At 55.2% G+C, this 24,155-nt stretch overlaps 1 protein-coding gene across 5 annotated transcripts in view; it reads left to right on the top strand.

Moving 5' to 3' along the window:
* STAG3 (STAG3 cohesin complex component) overlaps positions 1-24,155 on the top strand; it is a 47,984-nt gene that overhangs the window by 4,872 nt on the left and 18,957 nt on the right. For all 5 annotated transcript variants that reach the window (XM_089513345.1, XM_089513344.1, XM_089513343.1 and 2 more), the window contains exons 4-12: positions 2,882-2,958; positions 3,065-3,269; positions 3,358-3,509; positions 8,993-9,066; positions 11,287-11,410; positions 11,966-12,064; positions 23,294-23,373; positions 23,549-23,656; positions 23,750-23,855. In XM_089513345.1, coding sequence (XP_089369471.1) covers positions 2,882-2,958; positions 3,065-3,269; positions 3,358-3,509; positions 8,993-9,066; positions 11,287-11,410; positions 11,966-12,064; positions 23,294-23,373; positions 23,549-23,656; positions 23,750-23,855 — 1,025 coding nt within the window. The remainder of the gene's footprint in view (positions 1-2,881; positions 2,959-3,064; positions 3,270-3,357; positions 3,510-8,992; positions 9,067-11,286; positions 11,411-11,965; positions 12,065-23,293; positions 23,374-23,548; positions 23,657-23,749; positions 23,856-24,155) is intronic.

Raw genomic sequence — 24,155 nt, 5'->3', positions numbered from 1 at the left:
CAAGGGGGCAGGGTCTGTCTTGGAGGCCCCTCAGGAGTCCCCCCAGTGCCTCCCCCAGAGAAGACCCCTTCTCCCCAGGACCCTCCTGGTCTCCAGCCTCAAGGGGGCAGGGTCTGTCTTGGAGGCCCCTCAGGAGTCCCCCCAGTGCCTCCCTCAGAGGAGACCCCTTCTCTCCAGGGCCTCCTGGTCTCCAGCCTCAAGGGGGCAGGGTCTGTCTTGGAGGGCCCTCAGGGGACCCCCCAGAGCCTTCCCCAGAGGAGACCCCTTCTCTCCAGGGCCTCCTGGTCTCCAGCCCCGAGGGGGCAGGGTCTGTCTTGGAGGCCCCTCAGGAGTCCCCCCAGTGCCTTCCCCAGAGGAGACCCCTTCTCCCCAGGACCCTCCTGGTCTCCAGCCTCAAGGGGGCAGGGTCTGTCTTGGAGGCCCCTCAGGAGTCCCCCCAGTGCCTTCCCCAGAGGAGACCCCTTCTCCCCAGGACCCTCCTGGTCTCCAGCCTCAAGGGGGCAGGGTCTGTCTTAGAGGCCCCTCAGGAGTCCCCCCAGTGCCTTCCCCAGAGGAGACCCCTTCTCCCCAGGACCCTCCTGGTCTCCAGCCTCAAGGGGGCAGGGTCTGTCTTGGAGGCCCCTCAGGAGTCCCCCCAGTGCCTTCCCCAGAGGAGACCCCTTCTCCCCAGGACCCTCCTGGTCTCCAGCCTCAAGGGGGCAGGGTCTGTCTTGGAGGCCCCTCAGGAGTCCCCCCAGTGCCTTCCCCAGAGGAGACCCCTTCTCCCCAGGACCCTCCTGGTCTCCAGCCTCAAGGGGGCAGGGTCTGTCTTGGAGGCCCCTCAGGAGTCCCCCCAGTGCCTCCCTCAGAGGAGACCCCTTCTCTCCAGGGCCTCCTGGTCTCCAGCCTCAAGGGGGCAGGGTCTGTCTTGGAGGCCCCTCAGGAGTCCCCCCAGTGCCTCCCCCAGAGAAGACCCCTTCTCCCCAGGACCCTCCTGGTCTCCAGCCTCAAGGGGGCAGGGTCTGTCTTGGAGGCCCCTCAGGGGACCCCCCAGAGCCTTCCCCAGAGGAGACCCCTTCTCTCCAGGGCCTCCTGGTCTCCAGCCCCGAGGGGGCAGGGTCTGTCTTGGAGGCCCCTCAGGAGTCCCCCCAGTGCCTTCCCCAGAGGAGACCCCTTCTCCCCAGGACCCTCCTGGTCTCCAGCCTCAAGGGGGCAGGGTCTGTCTTGGAGGCCCCTCAGGAGTCCCCCCAGTGCCTTCCCCAGAGGAGACCCCTTCTCCCCAGGACCCTCCTGGTCTCCAGCCTCAAGGGGGCAGGGTCTGTCTTGGAGGCCCCTCAGGAGTCCCCCCAGTGCCTTCCCCAGAGGAGACCCCTTCTCCCCAGGACCCTTCTGGTCTCCAGCCTCAAGGGGGCAGGGTCTGTCTTGGAGGCCCCTCAGGAGTCCCCCCAGTGCCTTCCCCAGAGGAGACCCCTTCTCCCCAGGACCCTCCTGGTCTCCAGCCTCAAGGGGGCAGGGTCTGTCTTGGAGGCCCCTCAGGAGTCCCCCCCAGTGCCTTCCCCAGAGGAGACCCCTTCTCCCCAGGACCCTCCTGGTCTCCAGCCTCAAGGGGGCAGGGTCTGTCTTGGAGGCCCCTCAGGAGTCCCCCCAGTGCCTCCCCCAGAGGAGACCCCTTCTCCCTAGGACCCTCCTGGTCTCCAGCCTCAAGGGGGCAGGGTCTGTCTTGGAGGCCCCTCAGGGGACCCCCCAGAGCCTTCCCCAGAGGAGACCCCTTCTCTCCAGGGCCTCCTGGTCTCCAGCCCCGAGGGGGCAGGGTCTGTCTTGGAGGCCCCTCAGGAGTCCCCCCAGTGCCTTCCCCAGAGGAGACCCCTTCTCCCCAGGACCCTCCTGGTCTCCAGCCTCAAGGGGGCAGGGTCTGTCTTGGAGGCCCCTCAGGGGACCCCCCAGAGCCTTCCCCAGAGGAGACCCCTTCTCTCCAGGGCCTCCTGGTCTCCAGCCCCGAGGGGGCAGGGTCTGTCTTGGAGGCCCCTCAGGAGTCCCCCCAGTGCCTCCCCCAGAGGAGACCCCTTCTCCCCAGGACCCTCCTGGTCTCCAGCCTCAAGGGGGCAGGGTCTGTCTTGGAGGCCCCTCAGGAGTCCCCCCAGTGCCTTCCCCAGAGGAGACCCCTTCTCCCCAGGACCCTCCTGGTCTCCAGCCTCAAGGGGGCAGGGTCTGTCTTGGAGGCCTCTCAGGGGACCCCCCCAGAGCCTTCCCCAGAGGAGACCCCTTCTCCCCAGGACCCTCCTGGTCTCCAGCCTCAAGGGGGCAGGGTCTGTCTTGGAGGCCCCTCAGGAGACCCCCAGTGCCTTCCCCAGAGGAGACCCCTTCTCCCCAGGACCCTCCTGGTCTCCAGCCTCAAGGGGGCAGGGTCTGTCTTGGAGGCCCCTCAGGGGACCCCCCAGAGCCTCCCTCAGAGGAGACCCCTTCTCCCCAGGACCCTCCTGGTCTCCAGCCTCAAGGGGGCAGGGTCTGTCTTGGAGGCCTCTCAGGGGACCCCCCAGAGCCTCCCTCAGAGGAGACCCCTTCTCCCCAGGACCCTCCTGGTCTCCAGCCTCAAGGGGGCAGGGTCTGTCTTGGAGGCCCCTCAGGAGACCCCCAGTGCCTTCCCCAGAGGAGACCCCTTCTCCCCAGGAGCCTCCTGGTCTCCAGCCTCAAGGGGGCAGGGTCTGTCGTGGAGGCCCCTCAGGAGACCCCCCCCCCCAGTGCCTCCCCCAGAGGAGACCCCTTCTCCCCAGGACCCTCCTGGTCTCCAGCCTCATGGGGCAGGGTCTGTCAGGGAGGCGGGGCTTGGAGGACCTAACTCAGAGCCCCGGAGGCCCCCGCCCTCTCCCTCCAGACTGGTGCTTGCCCCCTCTCTTTGTGCCAGGAGAGGTGACCGTGCAGATGCTCAGGGACTGCCAGAACTCGGAGATCATCCAGCAGCTGACGGAGTCCTTTGAGGAGGCAAGTGGGGCGGCTGGGACCCAAAGGAGGGTAGCGTGGGGGGGCTGTGCCTGGGAGGGAGGGGAAGGAAGGTCCCTGGTGGACCCCTGCCCTGTCTCTTCCGCAGGAGTCAGCGGAGTACCCGCTCTCGCTGAACACGCCTGCATGGCGCCGATTCCGGGTGGGCTTCTGTGAGCTGATCGCCGTGCTGGTGCACCAGGGCCAGCATGGCGTCATCTATGATGAGTACCTAGTGGACAACCTGGTGGCCTTGCTGACCAGCATGTCTGATTCACAAGTGCGCGCCTTCCGCCACACCAGCACCCTGGCAGGTAGGTAGGCGGCCGGACGGATGGATGGGCGAGGGGCCGGAGGAGCATTCGCTCTCTGGAAAGCCCATGCTGTGTGCCCTCCCTCCAGCCATGAAGCTGATGACTGGCCTGGTGCGTGTGTCTCTGAGCGTCAGCGTCCAGAAGGACAACAGCCAGCGGCAGTACGAGGCGGAGCGGGCCAAGGGCCTCAGCCGCAGGGCCCCAGGGAAGCTGGAAGGGCTGCTGCAGCAGCTCAGAGAGGCAAGTGTTGCCGGACGTGGGACGATGGCGGTGGAGGCGGCGGGTGGTGCGAGGCTTGAGGAGAGGCCTGGCCGACCAGGCCTGCATTGCTCTTGTTCTGCTGCAGCGCCAGGCAGACCTTTCTGGGAAGGCAATAAAGTGGCATGATGGAGAAAGCTGTCCTCCCCACGTCTAGGTGCAACCTTTTGAGTGTATCGCTGTGGGCTCTTTCTCCACATAAACATGCACACAAAGTCAGTTATTTTATTTCATTGGAAACTGGTTGTGTTCACAAAAGCCTAGCACCACCGTTCCTGGCATCTGGTCTCAAAAAGTGTGGTTTAGGATGAGCCTGACATGGACTAGTTTTTGGAGGCCAGTCTCAGAATATGTCATCTTCTCCATTAAGGCTGGGACCATGAGGCATTTCTTCTGATCCCATGGTCAGGATTAGTAAAAGAGAAGGGAGTCCAGGATGGATGGGAGTTTCTCAAAAGGGAGATACTGAAGGCACAATTTCAAACAGTTCCAGTGAGAAAGAAAAACGGGAGCTGTCTCAAGAAACCAGGATGGAAGACTAAGGAACTTTCACCGAAGGGGAATTCAGACAAATAGCTAGCCTGTGTAGGGTAAAGTCAGAAAAGCTAAAGCCCAGAATGAACTCAGGATTGCTAGAGAGGTTAAGAACAACAAAAAGGGCTTTTTTGGATATGTCCGCAGCAAAAGGAAGAAGGAGGAAACGGTAGGGCCACTGAATGGAGAAGATGGCAAAATGCTAACAGAGGAAAGGCAGAATTACTCAACACCTTCTTTGCCTCAGTCTTCTCAGAAAAGGAAAAGGGGCTCAACCTGAGGATAATGGAGCAGAGGACAGAATAAGTAAAGAGATAGTAGAGGAACAGCTGGTTAATCTAAATGAATGTAAGTCTCCAGGACCAGATGAACTACATCCAAGGGTACTAAAAGAACTGGCAAATGTCATATCGGAGCCATTGGCAATATTTGAAAACTCCTGGAGAAGAGGAGGAGTCCCAGCAGAATGGAGGAGGGCAAACGTTGTCCCCATCTTCAAAAAGGGGATCCCAACAATTATCTCCAGGATGAAAAGGAGCCATGGCTGACCATCCTTTGTGTTCAGCCAGTCAACCAATTCCAAATCCACGTAACAGTTGCCTTGTCTAGCCCACATTTTACAAGCTTGTTTGCGAGAATGTCATGGGAAACCTTGTCAAAGGCCTTCCTGAAATCAAGATCTACTACATCCACAGCATTCCCTTCATCTACCAAAATGGTCATTTTATCAAAGAAAGAGATTAGATTTGTCTGGCATGACTTGTTTCTCTGAAACCCGTGTTGACTTTTTGTGATTATGGAATTGCTTTCTAGATGTTCACAGACTCTGTTTAATGATCTGCTCCAGAATCTTTCCTGGGATTGATCTCAGACTAACCGGACGATGGTTGTTGGGACCCTCTTTTCCCCTTTTTGGGGACAACGTTTGCCCTCCTCCATTCTGCTGGGACTTCTCTTCTCCAGGAGTCCTCAAAGACTATTATTGCCAATGGCTCCGATATTACATTTGCCAGCTCTTTTAATACCCTTGGATGTAGTTCATCTGGTCCATCTGTTGCGAGTGCTTTAATTGGGAGTTCCTGCATGGCAGAATGGTGTTGGCCCTTGGGGTCCTTCCAATTGTATGATTCTCTCCCTCTCTTCAAGGTCTGGGCAGTGGCAATTGGGATGGAGGGAGGTGTGGGCCTGTGGTTTAAAGCCAAAGCAGGACACCAGATCAGTGGGCTGGCACTCGGGGCGATCCATCGCCCTTCAGTCTTCACTGAGTTGGCCAGTCACCTCAGTCAGGAGCCAGTGTTGTAATTCAGTATTCAGAGGAGGTAGAGCTATGCGCTGGGAGACAGAGCATCCTAGCAGAGAATGGGTGCTTTGCCAGAGGGTGTGGTTGGCACTCTGTCCTGGTGTCTACAAGGGCATCAGTGAACTTCCTGTATAAAAATTATTGATTAATGGTTCAAAAAACGTTTCCCCCCAATCATAATCTCCTACGCAACCCTGGAGTTTCAGGACATCCTGCTTGAGAAACCCTCCTTTGAATTGTCATCACCAATGCCTTGAATTCAATCCAGAGCTTATTGGCAGCCATTGCACTTGTGTGTGATGATTTTTGTATAGCGTTCTGGTCAGGAGTCTTGCTGCATTTTCTCAGTTGTTTTCAAGAGCAGCCCCACATGGAACCCTTGTAGGAAGCTGCCATTGTGTGGATTATTGTGGCCAAGTCATCCTTACCCAGGAAAGGCCTTAGCCGCCAGACCAGTTGAAGCTGTCCCTGAGTGTTCTGGGCCTCAGGTAACAAAGGTGACTCCAGGAGTATGACAGAGCGGTGCCTCTGCTTCCTTGGGAGATGGGAGGCTTACTCAGTTCTTGGGCTGCAGAAGCACCAGCCACATTCAGCTTCACTTTGCTGGCTCTCACTCCGCTTATTACAGCCTCCAGGCACTGATCTGGCATCAGCACAACCTCAGATGATTCCAGTTAAAAGGAGGAATAGAACCAAGAGTGATCAGCACATCAGTGTCATCCCTCCCCAAATCCCTCCATGGCCTCCTCCAGTGGGTTCATGTAGGTGTTGAACAGCATGTGGGACAAGAGGGAGCCGTGGTTAATGCCTGTGTGGCTGATCAGGAATCCTCCCATGATATTATCTGGAGCCAACCCAGCAAGGAGCAAATCCGCTGCAACACGGTACTTCCTACTCCTGTCCAGTCAAGCCATTCCCAGACGATATCACAGGCAGGGTTATCAGAGAGATTAGAAAGATTCAAGGGTAGCACTCCTTTGCCCAGAGGTCACCGGTCAGGGTGTCTTCGTCTTCAGGAGTGCGCACCAGAACCTCTCCAATGGCAGAAGACACCCTGCCCTGATGTAATGAGGCATGCATCATGCCCTGAACCCACCTGATGCATCCACTTCCACTGGGTTGTACCAGCCAGGATGGATGGCGGTCAAGCTGACTGTCCTGTCAGATTTAGAGTGAATATGAGTGACTTTCTCCTCAAAAGCATCTGGCAAATTTATCACCGCAGGCAACTAGGGTTCAGGTCCTTGACTTTCTGGCCCTGATGCAAGTAAGCATCACACCACTTGGAGTAACAGCTGGGCAGCGCATTGAGGATATCAATCAAGGCATTGTGAGATTTCTTTCCTTGCTGCATAATTGGCACAGTAACAAGTCTTTACCAGCGTTCTGTTGTGTCGGCTCTGTGACCTATGCTCTGGCCTTCATCCCACCTGCTTTGCTGCCTTTAGGCCTTCTGCAAACGAAAGTGAGTTATTGGCTCCACAACACTAGACTGGGCGCTTAGGAGCGATTGTATGGATGGCCTTTTCCATAGTGAGACTGAAGCCCACCCCTACAAGGAGGGTCCTCTACCAACTTCAGAAAGAAGTGATCTGTCCATGATGCTGGGATTATGGACTCACCAGCCCAAATGGTTCCTCATTCCCCTTAAAGCAAAAAACAGGTGTCAGATGTGTTCTGCCACATGGCGTCTGCCATGGTAGCTGTGACGTCCTGAGCCAGACCTGTCCAGACAGCCTCAGCATGGAGGATGCAGTCCCATAGAACCACTGTCCTGGGATACTTCAGCACTGCATTTGAAGTTGCTTCAGTCAGCTCAGCTCAGGCAGAGAGGCTGCTGGGCAGAGGTTGAGCAGTACACTGGCAGCGTTTGCCCCATTCTGCCTTTTACCTAGTGTAATATACAAACCTTCAGAGCTGGTGCTGGGATGAATGTGTTTCCTCGTGAATAAGATGAAATCATTATGGGTGATGGCAGCACCTTCCCAATAACCTCCAGTCTAGTTTGGTGTTGCAGTAAGCACCCAGGTGGCCCAAGCTGGGACAGATTCACTCCTCCAGTTTCAGCCAACCAAGTCTAGGCTTTACATATCAGGTCAGTCCCTTTGCCCACATCCAGACCGAGGGTGATAGTGGCATTATTCTGGCCTGGCCTGGCATTCAGCCACAGCAGCAGCAGGACTAACAGACCAGAGGGTGGGCTGGGTGCATAGCCTTGATTTTGAAGGATGGGGCAGATGTTTCAAACATCTGTCCTGCTTTTCCCTTACCTAGCACCCCTCTGCATAACCAATGGGGTCCTTGACTCAAAGGCTGGCCTGCCAAGCAGCAGGCTGAAGAACCTCCTCACATTCAGGACCTGTGTGCGAGAGTTTCTTTGCCATCATTTCCCTTCCTTTTGCGGTACATCTTCTTAGACTATAGGCTCGGAGGCAGAGATGGTCTTGGCTCTTGGTCAAGATGTAAGGCACATCTTGTGGGAGTCCTAGATGTAATGCGGCTATCAATAATGTGTAAAGTTATAAGTAATAAATAAGCATGTGTAAATGTCCTGCTTCTTCCTACCTTCCTAAAGGCCTCTGTTCAGTTACTTGCTGTAAAGACTTGTTTGGACTATATCAGGTGTGTGTGTGTCCCATGAACTCCCTCCCTCTGTCCTTGCTACTCAGGCCTCAGTGATCCTTTCTGTAAACCCAATTCCCAGGGAGCAGCTCGCACCTTGTCTCCCCGTTTGCTGTCAGGAGCACAGAGTTCTAGGAGGCCACGCTAGTCCTGCCTGTGGTCCCTGAGGTCCCCCATTTTGGAGGCTGACAGCAGAAGCATCAGCAGCACGTTTCGGGTGGAGAAGGGAGAGTGTGGGAGGGGGCCAGGGTGGGTCCCAAGTCATGGCTCCCTGTCTGTCCTTGGACTGAAAGGGGCAATCTCTGGTCCTCCAGTCAGCATACGAGGCCTTTTAAATTGGGAAGTTACTTGTGGTTTACAAACTGGGAAGATTTTGCCATGGGACAGAAACTTTGATTTTGAAGTGGGGGCTAGTTTGGGACGGGAATAGTTCCTTCAGTGGGTTTAATGGAGAAGATTTGCCCTACACCCTGCCACCTAATTTTCAGCTGCAAGAGGTGCCATTGCATCATTCCTGGGTGGTTTTGGGGTGTTTTGGAGAAGGGTGGGGGTGGGGTCCTTGCTGTTTTGGGATTTGGGGGCTCTTCAAAAGAGTTTTTCTGGGGCTGTTCTGAGTGCTTTTGTCTGAATACAGTTTTCAGCAGAATTTTTAGGGATGAGTGGAGGGGGTTTGGAGAAGGCCAGTATGGATTCAAGGGGCCACTGGCTGGAATGCAGCTTCTGAGACCCTTCCTTACTGGATGGCCAGCCTCTGGCCCAGAAAGGATCTGGAAGATGACCTCTTGTGTCTCTGTGCTCTGCTTCCAGACCTTCTTATCCTTTTTCTCAGTGGATGCTGTGTTTTGGGGGATCCTTTCATTAGGGACTTGGCCCAAAGCTTTTCAGTACCTGTGGGCTGACTGCTGGGTTGCCTCAACTGGACGATGTACTTAAGACCACTAAGCTTCTGTTGGTGCTGTACTTGGCCAGAGGACTCAAACCTCTTGTGCCCCCTTTCCTATTTCCCCAGTTCCAAGAGAAACAAGAAGAGCTGGAGAGTCTGATGAATGGCATCTTCAAAGGAGTCTTTGTTCATCGCTACCGGTGAGCAAAGTCCGGGTACAGAGAGATCATAGCCATAACTTGCCTCTCTTGTTGTTTGCCGTCAAGTCATTTTCAGCTTATGCAGACCCTGATGAGGCTTGTCATGGGGTTTCTTGGCAAGATTTCTTGCTGCCTTGGATCCCATTTAGGGAGAAAGATGGGATTTCCCCTGGAATGCTTTGTTCAGTTCTGAGCATCACGATTCATAAGGGATTTTGACAAGCTGGAAAGATGAAAGGTTTGGAAACCATGCCTTATGAGAAGAGACTTAGGGAGCTGGGTTTGTTTAGCCTGGAGAAGAGAAAGCTGTGTTTAACTATTTGAAAGGATGTCATATTGAAGAAGGAGCAAGCTTATTTTTTGCTTTAGAGGCTAGAACATGGATTCAAGCTACAGGGGAAAAAATTCCACCTCAGTGCTAGGAAGGACTTCCTGACGGTTAGAGCTGTTCAACCGTGGAAGACTCTGCTGCCTCAGGGGAGATACATGTCGCCCGTCTTTACCCCTCGTTGCCGCCGCACCAACCGCACTGCGCAGCACTGACGCACTCCCTAAAAGAAGCTGCCTAGAGTGCGTCAGTGCCGCGCAGTGGCTTCTGTTTAGGAGCGCCATAATGGAGCTCACACACCTTGGTGATGGTGTTTCCGGCGAGCGCCGCTTGGGTGTGCAGATGCCCATTCATCATCGTCATGTGTCCTGTGTGGATGGGGCCACAGCAAGATGGTGCACGGGTGCCACTGTTAGGGCTGGGTGCGTATGGATGCCCATATGGAGCCCATAAATTTACCTCATGATGGCACTTTTTGTCCGTCTGTATCGGGCTTCAGTCTCCTTTGGAGGTTTTTAAGCAGAGGCTGGATGGCCACCTGTCAGGAGTGTTGGGTTGTGTCTTCCTTTGTGGCAGAAGGGTGTTGGACTGGATCAGGCCCTTGTAATCTCTTCCAACTCTATGATTCTTTGATGACTGCAATAAATAAGTTTTGTTCAAAGGGGCCTTACCATTATCTTACTTTTATAAAAAGCGGAAATACTAAAATAGAAAAATAAAATAGGGAGATCCATGCATAGGATATTAGAGTTGCCTGAGCGTATACATTAATATAAACTAATCATGTCCAAAATACATTTCCTTGCAGTTGACATCTGTAAAATGCACCTTCATGTGTAGCTAATGTTTTTCTTACCAGCCCTGGAGTAGAAACCTTTCAGCAACACCATCTATCTGTAAAATTGCACATAGCAGTGATGTTATTTAAAACTGTATGTGTGTCTACCACAATTTTAAAAGGATGTGGAGAAACTGGAGCATGTCCAAAGAAGAGCAACTAAAATGGTGAAGGGTCTGGAAGCCATGCCCTATGAGGAACGCCTTAGGGAGCTAGGGATGTTTAGCCTGGAGAAGAGAAGGTTAAGAGGTGATATGATAGCCCTGTTTAAATATTTGAAGGGATGTCATGTTGAGGAGGGAGCAAGCTTGTTTTCTGCTGCTCCAGAGAACAGGACCCGGAACAATGGATGCAAGCTCCAGGAAAAGAGATTCCAGCTCAACGTTAGGAGGAACTTCCTGAGAGTAAGGGCTTTTCGACAGTGGAACACACTCCTTCCTCAGAGAGTAGTGGAGTCTCCCTCCTTGGAGGTTTTTTAGTGGAGGCTGGATGGCCATCTGTCAGGGATGCTTTGATTTGGATTTCCTGCATGGCAGAATGGGGTTGGACTGGATCAGGGCCCTTGCGGTCTCTTCCAACTCTATTATTCTATGATTCTAATACAAAATTGATGTGTTGTAGTACTTCTAATCCAAAAGTGGTGAGCACTGAGCTGCCCCATTGTAAACATAGATCACCAACATTTAGTCGAAGTGGACAGGGTTTCCTCTGTTAGTTGTACTGGTGTCCAATGTATCTGAAGCAACATGAGCTTTTTCTTTTTTAGCTGAAGCAAGCATCATTTTAGGTCTAAGCAGATTTTAGATATCAAAGGTAGGGCAGTTTGCCATTTGTCTGATTTACAAAAGACAATCCAGTTCTGTTCCACTCAGTTCTAACTCCATCAGCATCATATCTGGTACTTTACAACAAACATTTATAAGAACACTTGTTGGATCCCAAAAGCAACACATATGGCCCATACTGAGATGCTGTTGCAGTTGTAAACGTTGCCCTGAGGAAAGCTGGTATTTCTCTCATAATCCCTCCCCACTGTTTTCTCTTTGCTGTGAAGTGACCTGGTACCTGAAATCCGTGCCATTTGCATTGAAGAGATGGGCCAGTGGATGCACCATTACAGCGCCTCCTTCCTGACGGACGGCTATCTCAAATACATTGGCTGGACCCTGCATGACAAGGTGGGTAGCAGGCACAAGGGGGGGGGGATGTTGTGAGACTGGGCCTCACAGGCTTCCCATGCTCACCTGCCTGGAAAGGCAGGACTCTGGCCCCATCCCTTTGGCACCAGCTTGGCTTCTGCTAGATATGAGAGTCTATTGTGGCATGCCTTATTCAGAGACAGTGGGGCCGCAGCAAGACAGACATGCTGCATTGGCTCTTCCTTCTCCTGTGTATGGCAGTATGTTGCTGGGTACCATACCATTTTGCTGGATTGTAGTTGTAATGTTGTTGCCAAGTAGCTCCTGGTCCACTGCAGCAAGAACGATTTGGACGTGGAATGAGTATTTGCTTAGGAAATTTGGGCTCCTGTGCTGCGGACCTGGCTTATTGGCTGCGGTGATCAGCGATTGGAACAAAGCCCTTTTGACTGAAGCCTCCATGCAACTCATCTGTTGGGGAAGTTGGGAGCCCAAAGGGTGAAGCCCTCATTTCCCAGCTCAGCCACTGGTTCCTCTTCTGGGAGTGGGGAGGGATGCCTGCCCCACAGGCCTCTGCTTTCCTTCTCTCTGCAGCAGGGGGAGGTCCGTCTCAAGTGCCTGCTGGCTCTGAAAGGACTCTATTGCTGCCGGGGGACTGCGGCCCAGATGGAGTTCTTCACCAGCCGCTTCAAGGTGAGAGGCATTGCTCCACTTAGATCCGTCATTTCATATGTGGGAAGCAGTCGTCAAGAGAGGGCACCCTTTCCACGTTGCTCCCACTTCTGGTCCAGCCAAGTGGCTGTGCTTGTCTGGTGCAGCCGTTGCGCAGAGGATGCCCGAAAGAGAATGCTGCCCCTCTGGGAGCTGGATGGGGCTTGGTCTCGGGAAGTGCCTCCCAACTGGGGTGGGAGGACGTCTTCGTTGTTGTGTCTGATCGCCTCCCCTTCACATGAGGACAATCCCTATAACTGGTGTGGAAACTGAACCCCTCACAATTGGAACCAGCTGTCCTTTCCCCTGCGCTGGAGAGAGGAGGAGTTGGCACACAGCAGGTTTCTTCTTCGTGGTCTCTGCGAATCATACAAATGGGTTTCACTGCGCCTGCGCAGTGCTGTTCGGAACCTACTGGAATCACTGGGCAGAGTTTACTCTGCAACATATTGAAACTTTTTGGCGGTAACTCCGCCCACCCGTTATAAGGCCCCTGCCTTCCCGCTCTTTTCCCCAGTTCCTTTTTCCCGCCGCGCTAGCTGCTTCAGAGGAACCTTCGCTTGCTTTTGCTTGCTTGGAATCACTTTCGTTTTTGACCTCGGACTGTATCTTGACCATTCTTTGTCTCCCGCCCCTGGTAACTTCGGATCTTCGGACTGTTGACCTCGTTTTCGGATCTCCCATCGACTTGGCGACTTTGAAATGCCTGCGGCTTTCAAGAAGTGCGACATTTGCAAGGGCAAGATGCCCGTTCAGGACCCGCACTCCACCTGCCTGCTTTGCCTTGGTCCAAGTCACGACCCCAAGGCTTGCGCACTCTGCAGATCCCTCTCTTCCCAGGCCCGGAAAAACCGTGAGTCCCGGCTTACTTCGGCGATTGCCCTGGGGAAATTGCAAGAAAGGGGTCCGCGGTCTTCTTCTGTCCCGCCTCTGCCGCCCCCCGCTTCATCTTCTCGGGCAAGTGTCTCCAGCGTGGGATCGGGGAGAGCCGCCGTCCCCAGCGTGGTGTGTGTCCCGGCCGGGACTCCTTCCACCACCTCCGATGTGGCCCGTGGCTCCAAACCGCCCAGTGCCACCGACAAACCCTCCAAGCGCCCCCATAAGCCATCGGGGACTGAGGGTACCGAACGGGCCTCCAAGCCAAAGGAGGGATCGGAGGGCCCCCGTTCCAAGGAGGCTCCCAAACCGGAGGTCCATCTCGCCTCGCCTTCGTCCTCCAAGGCATCCAAGGGACCACGGCATGCGATGCCTAGCGAGCATACCGAACCGGTTCAAGGAGCAAGGTCCCCGAGGCCTTCATCATCAACACCGACTGCTGTCCTCCTGGACCTCCCGGACAACCCGTTCTTCCCATCGGAGGAGACTCCCAAGCCTGGGAAGAAGAGGCACCATGACAAGGCTGACCGTGATCCGGCCCCTAAAAAGGCCAAGCCCTCCAAGGATCGGCCCACCACCGACCCGCCGAGGGCGAAGGACAAGGAGCGCTCCCACTCCAGACAGGCCCGCGCCTCCGCCTTGCCAGCTCCATACCAGGAGCCGACGCCGGTAGACCAGGGGACCCTGGTTACATCCCTGCCTCCCCCGGCCTTGGACTTCATCCACGGGACGGGTGACGCCCCTCGCTCTCCTGTTCATCGGTCTCCTTCCCATCCGGCGACCGATGATGAAGGTCACTTGGCCCACATACAGGGGATCCCGGACCTCTTTTATGACGTGCAGTCGCGCCGCTACTACATGTCGGTGCCGGAGGACAGAGCCCTGAGGGAGTTCACCAGGCTGAACCCCCACCCCGTAGACCGAGCCGACCCGGCCAGATCGGTTCCCACCGTGTCGATCTACGAGAGGTCATCATCGCCGTCCCGTAGACGCGAGAGGTCGCCGTCTCCACTTCGTACTCGTGAGAGGTCGCCGTCCTCATCCCGCAGACGCTCCCGATCGTCAGTGGACTTCGCCCGCCCGAGATCCCAGGTCAGGGTGACGGACCCCCTCTCCTCCGACCTGGATTCTGAAGACGAACCGCTGCCACCTTCGGAGGCACCCTCGGACGAGGATGTCCTCTCGGGTTCGGCCTCCCCTCAGAGGATGCACAACCCAGGGCCGTCTTCGCCGTCGGACGACGTCAGGGCCTTCACAGAGCACGTGGTCAGGATGTCACGGGCCCTTGACATCGAGCTCGCAGCCGCGGGGGACGACGCAGAGGACCCGGTCGAGCGTAGGGTGCATGGACGGGTCCCCACTCCGCCATGCCTTCCTCTCCTTCCTTCTCTCCAGACCATCGTGAAAAGGTCCTGGGATGCTCCGGCCGCCCTATCGGCACCCTCCCGCAAGGTCCAATCCCTCTATAGGGTCGCCCCGGCGAGTTGCTCCTGGTTGGCAGAACACCCCAGACCAAACTCGGCCATTGTGGAGGGAGCCCAGCACAGCTTCGTTCCGAAGCAGGCTACTTCCCCTGTCGACAAAGAGGCAAAGAAAATTGATGGACTGGCAAAAAAGGCTTACTCGGCTTCGGCTCTTGGGGTCAAGGCCGCCAACTACACCGCCTGCATGGGGGCCTACATCCAAACCCTCATGGAACGGATCTCTCCCATGGTTCCGGACGTCCCAGATGACATCCAGAGGCAGCTGGTGGAGATCAGAGACGAGGCGCACTCCATCGGAAGCTGGCTAATCACCACTTCCAGGAACATGGCGGACTGCTCCGGGAGGTCCATGTCAGCTGCCATGGCTCTTCGGCGCCACGCGTGGATCAGGGCCTCCGACCTCAACCCGACGGTTAGAGCGGCCATTGAGGACATGCCGCTCGACGGGACCGGCCTCTTCCACGCCGAGACCGACGACCGCCTGAACCGCAAGTTCAGGATGAAGGCGGCGGCGAAGAAGCACGGCATGTCCTCAGCACCAGCTTCTCCGTTCCGGAAGCGACAGCGCCCGTGGCAGCCGCAAGGTCAGTCACAAGGGACCTTCTCCCGGGACCGACAGCCCCAGCACCAAGGCTCTCAGAGACAGCGCTTCCCTTCGCAGTCTTCCTCCTCCTCTGGCCGTCGCACCTTCCCGCCTCGGTACCGCAAGTCCCGCCGGCAGGATACCGACCAGGGGAAGAAGAGAGCCTGAAGGGACGCAGCGCGCTTCGTCTCCCCTTCACCCCTCTTCTTTTTGGACATCTTGAGGCCCTATGTTAACGCCTGGGCTTCTATAACATCGGACTCGTGGGTCCTTAACATCGTCCGTAGGGGTTATGCCCTCGAGTTCCAAGAGCTCCCTCCAACTGGAGCCTTCATGTCCACTCCCCCCTCGGACACCCTTCTCGACGAAGTGCGCACCTTGCTTTGTAAGGGGGCAATCTCCCCTTTGCCGCCCGACCAACATCCTCGGGCCTTTTTCTCCAGGTACTTCACCGTACCTAAAGCGGATGGTGGCGTTAGGCCCATCCTGGACTTGAGACAAGTGAACTTCTTTTTGAACTACCGTCGCTTCCGAATGGTAACCTTGGCCTCCATTCTGCCTCTCCTCCACCAGGGCCTGTGGTTCGCGACTGTCGACCTGAAGGACGCCTATTTCCACATCGGGATCCGAGAATCCCACCGGAGATTCCTCGCCTTCGCTGTCGGCTCCGACTCGTACCACTACAACGTGCTCCCGTTCGGCTTGGCCACGGCCCCACGAGTCTTCACGAAGTGCATGGCACCCGTGGTGGCATACCTTCATCAGAGGGGCTTCTTGGTTTTTCCCTACCTGGACGACTGGCTGTTTGCAGCCGAATCCCAGGAAGAGCTACACGAGGCAGTCTCATTCGCCTTGCACCTCTTCGATTCCCTCGGGCTGGTGGTCAACAAGGAAAAGTCCTACTTCACGCCGACCAGACAGGTCAAGTTCATCGGGGCCATCCTCGACTCCGACAACTGCCTAGCCTTCCTTCCTCCGGACCGGTTTCAGGCCCTGGCTACGTCCCTCAGGCCGTGCATCTCACACAGAAGGATAAAAGCCAGAGACGTCCAAGTCGCCCTGGGCCACATGGCATCGACGACATTCGTCACCCCCTGGGCGAGACTGCGTCTTCGTCCTCTCCAATCCTGGTTCCTCTCCGTCTTCTTTCCGTTGGAGGACCCACCTTCAAAGTGGCTCACGGTACCCAGACCTATAGCCGCTTCCCTCAGATGGTGGCTAGACGGCTCCAACGTCTGCGCCGGGATGCCTTTCCATCAGCCCCAGACACAGCTGACGCTGACAACCGATGCATCCCTGGAGGGATGGGGCGCCCACCTGCTCGACCTTGTCGTCAAGGACAGGTGGTCCGCACAAGACAAGCTCCTCCATATCAACGCTTTGGAGATGCTCGCAGTGGAGAAGGCTTTGAGGGCATTCGAGTTTGCTGTCTCAGGAAGAGTGGTCCTCCTGAGAACGGACAACACCACCGTGATGTACTACATCAACAAGCAAGGTGGTACCAGGTCCAGGACCCTGCTCGACCTCACGCTCCGCATCTGGGATTGGTGCATCCAAAGACGTGTCCTCCTCCAGGCGATTCACCTTCCCGGGGAGGACAACGAGCTGGCAGACCGCCTCAGCAGATCTCCATCGGTATGCCACGAGTGGAGGCTCCATCCCGAGACGGTCCGCGACCTCTTCGATCGGTGGGGAACCCCCCGGATCGACCTCTTCGCGACCAGCTGGAACAGCCACTGTCCCCAGTTCTGCTCCAGGAAGCGATTCGACGGATCCCTTGGAGACGCATTCGCTTTCCTTTGGACGGGGGAGCTCCTCTACGCCTTCCCTCCGTTCCCTCTTATCGTCAGGGTGGTGTCCAAAATGACAACGGACCGCTCGCAGGCGATCCTGATCACCCCGTGGTGGCCGAGACAACCGTGGTTCGCATCCCTTCTCCACCTCTCCGGGAGATGCTTCCTCCGCCTCGACCCCCGTCCGGACCTGCTGTCGATCCAGGACGGACGAATTCTCCACCCGGACATCGAGAGCCTGCCGCTGGTGGCCTGGAAGATCCGGCCCTGACCGCCTTGCCCGAATCGGTTAGGACGGTGATCCTGGCTGCCAGAAAACCTTCCACCCAGCGTTCTTATGCCCTGAAATGGAGGAGATTTTGCCTCTTCCTTGACCAGAAGGGCTTGTCTCCTGCACAGGTTTCCACTCCAGTGGTGCTGGAGTTTTTGATGGCACTTTTGGAGGAAGGGCTGTCCCTCACATCCATCAAAGGCTACCTTTCTGCCATTTGTGCTAAATATCAGTTCGGGGGGAGGGTGTCTTTCTTTAAGGATCCCTTGGTGAAGGGCTTTTTGAAGGGTTGTGCCAACCTATATCCTCCTGTGTCGGTACCAACACCGGCTTGGAGTTTGGAGTCGGTACTGTCCGCTCTCCAATCCAAGCCCTTTGAACCCATGGCCACAGCGGACTTGAGACTGTTGACTTGGAAAACCGCTTTCCTTGTGGCCATCACCTCTGCCCGTCGTGCGGGCGAACTTTGTGCCTTACGGAGGGACCAACCATTCCTGAGGTTCCACAAGGACAAGGTGGTCCTCCGTATGGACATCACCTTCTTGCCGAGGGTGGTGTCTGCTTTCCACATGTGCCAGGACATTGTGTTGCCCACTCTAGCATCCGATCCGACGTCGGATGAGGAGCGACGCCTGCACTCCCTTGATGTCAGGAGGGCGCTGGCGTTTTACCTGGACAGAACTGCTGCCTCCAGCCGGTCCGAGAGACTCTTTCAATGCTACTCGGAACCGAAGAAGGGGTTGCCCGTGTCTACGCAGAGGTTCTCCAAATGGGTGGCTAGTACCATCCACCTCTGCTATGAACTGCTGGGCAAACCTCTCCCTGGCAGGGTTCGGTCACATTCCACAAGAGCTGTGGCGGCATCCTCAGCATTCCTGTCTGGGATTCCTTTGGAGGATGTCTGTAAGGCTGCTGTCTGGTCCCAACCCCTCACCTTTATTAAGCATTACAGGTTGGACACCAGGGCCATCCGAGACGCAGCTTTCGGGAGGGCTGTGTTGGTCTCGGGGTTGCATTGATTGCACTACTGATATATTTGTGTTATACAGTTTACACTGTTTATACTGTTGAATGTTGATTTGCACAAGTCTTATGGGATCGGTCTTGCATGACCTCTGTTCCCTTCTCAGGTTCAGCAAACTTATTGCTATTTTATCTGTGCATGAACAAAAGACTGACTCTTTATGGTTCAAGGTGTTTATTTGTAATAAATATACCTTTGGTTTACCATAGCTTTGGTCTCAGGACACTCCCTCCGCCACATACCTAAGCTTGTCAGTCTAAACCCATTTGTATGATTCGCAGAGACCACGAAGAAGAAGGACAGGTTGCTTACCTGTAACAGTATTTCTTCGAGTGGTCATCTGCGAATACATACAAATCCCACCCGTCCATCCCCTCAGTGTCCTGCTCTCATTGGCTCTCTTCCTTCGCCTGCTTGGCGGAAAAATTGCGGAACTGGGGAAAAGAGCGGGAAGGCAGGGGCCTTATAACGGGTGGGCGGAGTTACCGCCAAAAAGTTTCAATATGTTGCAGAGTAAACTCTGCCCAGTGATTCCAGTAGGTTCCGAACAGCACTGCGCAGGCGCAGTGAAACCCATTTGTATGTATTCGCAGATGACCACTCGAAGAAATACTGTTACAGGTAAGCAACCTGTCCTTCTCCCTCTTGGGGCAGGGAAATCCTTTGGGGTTGCTTCGTCCATCTTGCCTGAGCTGTGCCTTCCCTTCCTCTTGCTTGCTTGAGTCACTTGGATACTGCCTTGTGCTGTTCGTTTCATTGCAAACCCTGTTGTAATCATCTTCTTTCTTGATCAATTGATTGATTGAGGGTTTTTTTAAAAAACCATTCTTCGTTGCTTTCCCCATGTTTTGCTTTCATGCAACTCGGTAGGAGTCAGATTCCTTTCTCCATGATTTATCTAGTATAATAATAATAAATAATAAAATTTTTATTTATATGCCGCCCTTCCTACGATCAGGGCGGCTTACAACAAATTAAAATACATTCCATAAAAATACACGAATACATAATTAAAATCAGCCAACAAGCAAAAAAGTCCCATAGCCCAACCTCTTGGCCACGGAAGAGGAGGGAGGCCCACAGGATATTTATTCGGGGAATGCCTGTTGGAATAGGAAGGTTTTGAGATCCTTCCTAAATTGGGCCAGGGTAGTAGACGAGCGGAGCTCTGTGGGCAGCGCATTCCAAAGGGCTGGGGCAGCTATGGAAAACGTCCTCCGAGTGGTGGAGACCAACCTAGCCCCAGGCACCTTCAGTAGCTGCTGCCCAGACGTTCTGAGGGTGCGAGGCGGAATGTACAGGGAGAGGCGGTCCTTTAGGTATCCTGGGCCCAAGCCATTTAGGGCTTTATAGGTAATTACCAACACCTTATATTGAGCTCGGAAGCGAATGGGCAGCCAATGGAGATCTTTTAAAACCGGTGTTATATGGCTGGTCCTGGGAGCGCCAGTGACCAGCCGGGCTGCCATGTTCTGCACCATTTGCAGCTTCCGAGTTTGGTATAAGGGTTGCCCCATGTAGAGTACATTGCAGAAATCCAGTCTCGAAGTTACCAGAGCATGTACAACAATTTCTAGGTCCCTCTGGGCCAGGTATGGGCGCAGCTGGCAAATCAGCCGAAGCTGGTGACAGGTGTTCTTGACCGTCGCATTCACCTGAGCTGTCAGGTGAAGCGACGAGTCAAGAAGCACCCCCAGACTGCGCACGGAGTCCTTCACAGGGAGCGTGACCCCGTTCAGGACAGGTGGAACCACCGCCATTCCTGGACCAGGAGAACCTATCACTAGTACCTCCGTTTTCTCTGGATTCAGCTTGAGTCGGTTTTCCCTCATCCAGCCCATTACTGACTCTAGACAGGCCACGAGCGGAGAGACACCATCCCCAGTCACTGCATCAGTCGGAGACATAGAGAAAATAATTTGGGTGTTGTCAGCGTACTGATAACCCCGCGCCCCATGTCTCCGGATGATCTCTCCCAGCGGTTTCATGTAAATGTTAAATAGCATGGGAGACAGAATGGCTCCTTGAGGGACCCCAGTTTTAAGGGCCCTCTCGTCGGAGCACACGTCTCCCAGCTGCACCATCTGGGACCTCCCAGAGGTAGGACCAGAACCACTGGAGCGCAGTGCACCCGATTCCCACCTCTGCCAGGCGCCCCAGAAGGATACCATGGTCTATGGTATCGAAAGCCGCTGAGATGTCCAAGAGCACCAGCAGGGACACGCTTTCCCCGTCGATGCTCAGACGGAGATCATCGACCAAGGAGACCATGGCCATCTCAACCCCGTAACCCGCCCGGAAGCCAGTTTGAAATGGGTCCAGATAATCCGTTTCCTCCAAGACCGCCTGAAGCTGGACTGCAACCGCCCTCTCGATCACCTTTCCCAAAAATGGTAGCAGCGAGACAGGCCGGTAATTATTATGTACCAGGGGGTCGAGGGAGGGCTTTTTTAGGATTGGTTTTACAATGGCCAATTTAAGATCCGATGGAAATAGCCCATCCCTCAAAGATGAATTAATTATCCGGCGTAACAATGATGTTACCACCGGTCCCCCCTGGGCCGCTAACCACGAGGGACAGGGGTCAAGAGAGCAGGTTGTTTTCCGAACACTTCCGAGGATCTTGTCCACATCCTCGGTACTCACCGACTCAAAGTGATCCAGTTTAACATTGTTCACGGAGGCTCTCGACACTTCTACCCTAGGTTCTGCACTAATGTCGGCGTTCAGACTTTCGCTTATACGAGAAGTTTTATCCGCAAAAAAGTCGTTAAACAAGTCACAGCAGGCCTTAGAAGGTTCAAGGATCTGGTTCAGGGCAGGAGGGAGCTGAGTTAGCTCCCTAACCACCCTGAACAACTCTGCCGGACGCGACTCAGCGGACGCAATACGAGCACCATAGAACGAATTCTTTGTTGCTCGTATTGCCTCTCCGTAGTCCCTTAACAGTTGGTCTAGGAGAGTCTTATCGTCTAAGCGAAGGTGTTTCCGCCAACGGTACTCTAGCCGTCGCAGAGCTCGCTTCCTTGCCCGGAGATCTTCCGTGTACCAGGGCTTACGTTTGGAAGCGGGCCTGAGAGGGCGCTTGGGAGCGATCCTGTGTATAGCCCTAGAAAGTCCGGTATTCCAAATACCTGTGAGGGCATCAACAGAGTCGCCGTCATTTCCAACCGTGAGCCCCTCTAAGGCTTTTTGGAACCTCTCAGGTTCCATCAGCCTTCGAGGGTGGACCATCCTAACAGGTCCACCACCCCCAGGGGGGATCTGGGTAGAGGCCTTGAGTTTCACCTCTACCAGGAAATGATCCGTCCATGACAGGGGGGAAACATTAACTATTTCCACCCACGGATTCTCCGCCTCCGAACAGAAGACCAAATCGAGAGTATTACCCGCACAGTGCGTAGGACCCTGTATCAGCTGGGACAGGCCCATGGCCGCCATGGTCTCCATGAATTCCCGAGCCGCACCAGATGGAACATGGCTGGCCGTGAGGGAGATGTTGAAGTCACCCAGGACAAGAAGCCTGGGTGTCTCCAGCATCAGCTCAACGACCAGCTGTGTCAGCTCGTTAAGGGAGTCCGCTAATGCACGGGGTGGCCGATACACTAACAGAATCCCTAGACTGTCCCTAGCTTTTAGGGTCAGGTAAATACACTCGATATAGGAGGTCTGTCGGATGTGGTTCCTGGAGAGGGGCACGGTGTTCCTATGTACCAAGGCCACTCCCCCCCCCGCCCACCTAACCTGCGCTGGTCCTTCACCGAGTACCCAGCAGGCAGGGCCTGAGCCCACACAGCGTCCCCTTCAGGCCCCAGCCAGGTCTCAGTAATGCAAGCCAGGTCACACTTAGAGTCCTCCAACAGATCCTGGAGGATGTGGGTCTTGTTGTTAAGAGACCTGGCATTGCACAGGAACAGCGACAGGGTTTGTGGCACGGTTGGAGAGACCCTCAGGTCCTTCAGGTTGGGAGGGGGACAGGAAGGCGAGATAGATATGATGCATCTATCACGCCTTCCCCTGGAACGCAAGTCCCTTCTCCCACCGCCATACCTCCCCCTGCCCCACACAACCTCAATTGGAGCTCCGCCCACCAAGGTGTTATCCCCGGCCCAGGCATCCCCCGCATCCCTATCCTCCCCCCACCCCTCTATGGCTACTAAAGGAGCAGAGGTTAGCCACTACAGGCATCCTCTGCTCCCAGGGCCAATCCAAGCCTCCCACACCAATAAAAGCTGCGCAACTGCGCAGGTGCGCAGCAGCGGTGCTCCTTAGTCCGTGGGCGGCGCTCCCGGGGCGGTGCACAGATGCGCACCTCCGACACCCCGGGAGGAGGCCGCCCGGCAAAAGACGCAGTCCTGGCAGCGGCAGTGACGGCGGTGGTCCGGCGTGGAGGCAAAATGGGGCGTGCCAGGAAGGGCCCGGTTTCCCGGCTTTATCCCCGCCGCTCTCACCTGGCAGGGCTCCTCCCTGGCTTCCCCCCAGGTGTTCCTTAAAGGGCGCCACGCACCAAAACTGGCCGCCAAACGCCAAAGCCAGTGAGTGCCCAGGTCTAAAAAGAGTCCCGCTGGGGTGCTCCTTAGTCCGTGGGCGGCGCTCCCGGGGCGGTGCGCAGATGCGCACCTCCGACACCCCGGGAGGAGGCCGCCCGGCAAAAGACGCAGTCCTGGCAGCGGCAGCGACGGCGGTGGTCCGGCGTGGAGGCAAAAGGGGGCGTATAGATTTTTGTTCTACTTTTCCAATTCCAGAGGAAAACATTTGAGGAAGGTCACATAAGCAATGAAATGTTAACAATAAGTGTCTGTAAAAATACAGCACTCTTATCAGATAGAGATGCTGAAAAGCAGTGGCTAAAAGCCTCAGGAGCCAACTGGCAAGAGCAGCATTCAAGGCAGCCACCCAATTAATAGCCGGATGTGGGACAATTATCACCAAGCGTAGGCCAAGAAGCCCTGTGAGTTGTGGCCCCCAAGGGCCCAGTGGACGCAGGTGAGGAGTGTGAGGCCACAGGGCTTCCCCAGATGACCTGAGTGAACAGGCAGAGCCAAGTGGAAGGAGGATGCTTCTTTTATTTGAAGGTGCCATGACTGCTTACACCTGTGCCTGGCATCCATATGCTCAGGCAGGGGCCATGGGTGGGAGTATCGGTGCCCCTCAGCTGTCACCCTTGTTGTTCCTTGCAGGAGCGGATGGTGTCCATGGTGCTGGACAAGGAGCCACAGGTGGCGGTGGAAGCGGTCAGGCTGCTCACCCTTATCCTTCAGTGAGTGGCACCTCAGGACAGTAGTGGGAAGGCTCAGCTGGCACTGGGGTGACACCATTTTCTGTCCCATAGCCACTGGTGGAGTAGAAGCATCTGCTTGGGGGCCCCTCTAGCGTGGTAACCTTCCCTCGCTCACCAGTAGTGATGGCTTTCTGACATCTGGCCATCTGTGCAGGAACATGGAAGATGTACTGACAGACTCAGACTGTGAAAGCATCTTCCCGCTGGTCTACGCTTCCAGCCGCCCATTAGCCGCTGCCGCAGGGGAATTCTTGTACAGGAAGTGAGTGCTGTCCGAACCCCAAAACCCAGCCCCCTTCTGGCTCCCAGCTACCCTTCTCTCTGCCTCCTCTGACTCTCCCTTCCGGACCCTCAGGTTGCTGGCGCCTGCAGAGTGCGCCCAAGGAGGGGAGGCCGAGGAGCACCGCCAGGCTGCTAGTGCCTTCTTTCGGTCACTGCTTTGCTTCTTCATCGAAAGTGAGGTGAGCTGGCGGCCTTGTCGCAAATCCGCTGTTGTTGGGGGCACCAAGCCGTTGCTCGAGTGTGAAGTCGAAGGCTTTCACTGCCAGCATCCATAGTTTTTTGTGGGTTTGAATGAATGGGGCAGTGGTGAAATCCTGGATATCTGTTTGTTATTTTTAATACTGTATTCTGATTAAAACACAGCATAAAAATAAGACACATTGCGTTTAAAACATTATGTAGAGAGAACTTATAGCACCTTTGAGACTCACTGAAAGAAAGAAGTTGGCACCATGAGCTTTCCTAAACTTAAGTCTACT

The sequence above is a fragment of the Sceloporus occidentalis genome, unplaced genomic scaffold, assembly GCF_023333645.1.
Source record: "Sceloporus occidentalis isolate IW3139 unplaced genomic scaffold, rSceOcc1.0.p SCAF_3, whole genome shotgun sequence".
In the NCBI taxonomy this organism is placed as follows: Eukaryota; Metazoa; Chordata; class Lepidosauria; order Squamata; family Phrynosomatidae; genus Sceloporus; species Sceloporus occidentalis.
Note: the sequence above shows the minus strand (reverse complement) of the source record. Positions and strands in the feature narration are given on the sequence as shown.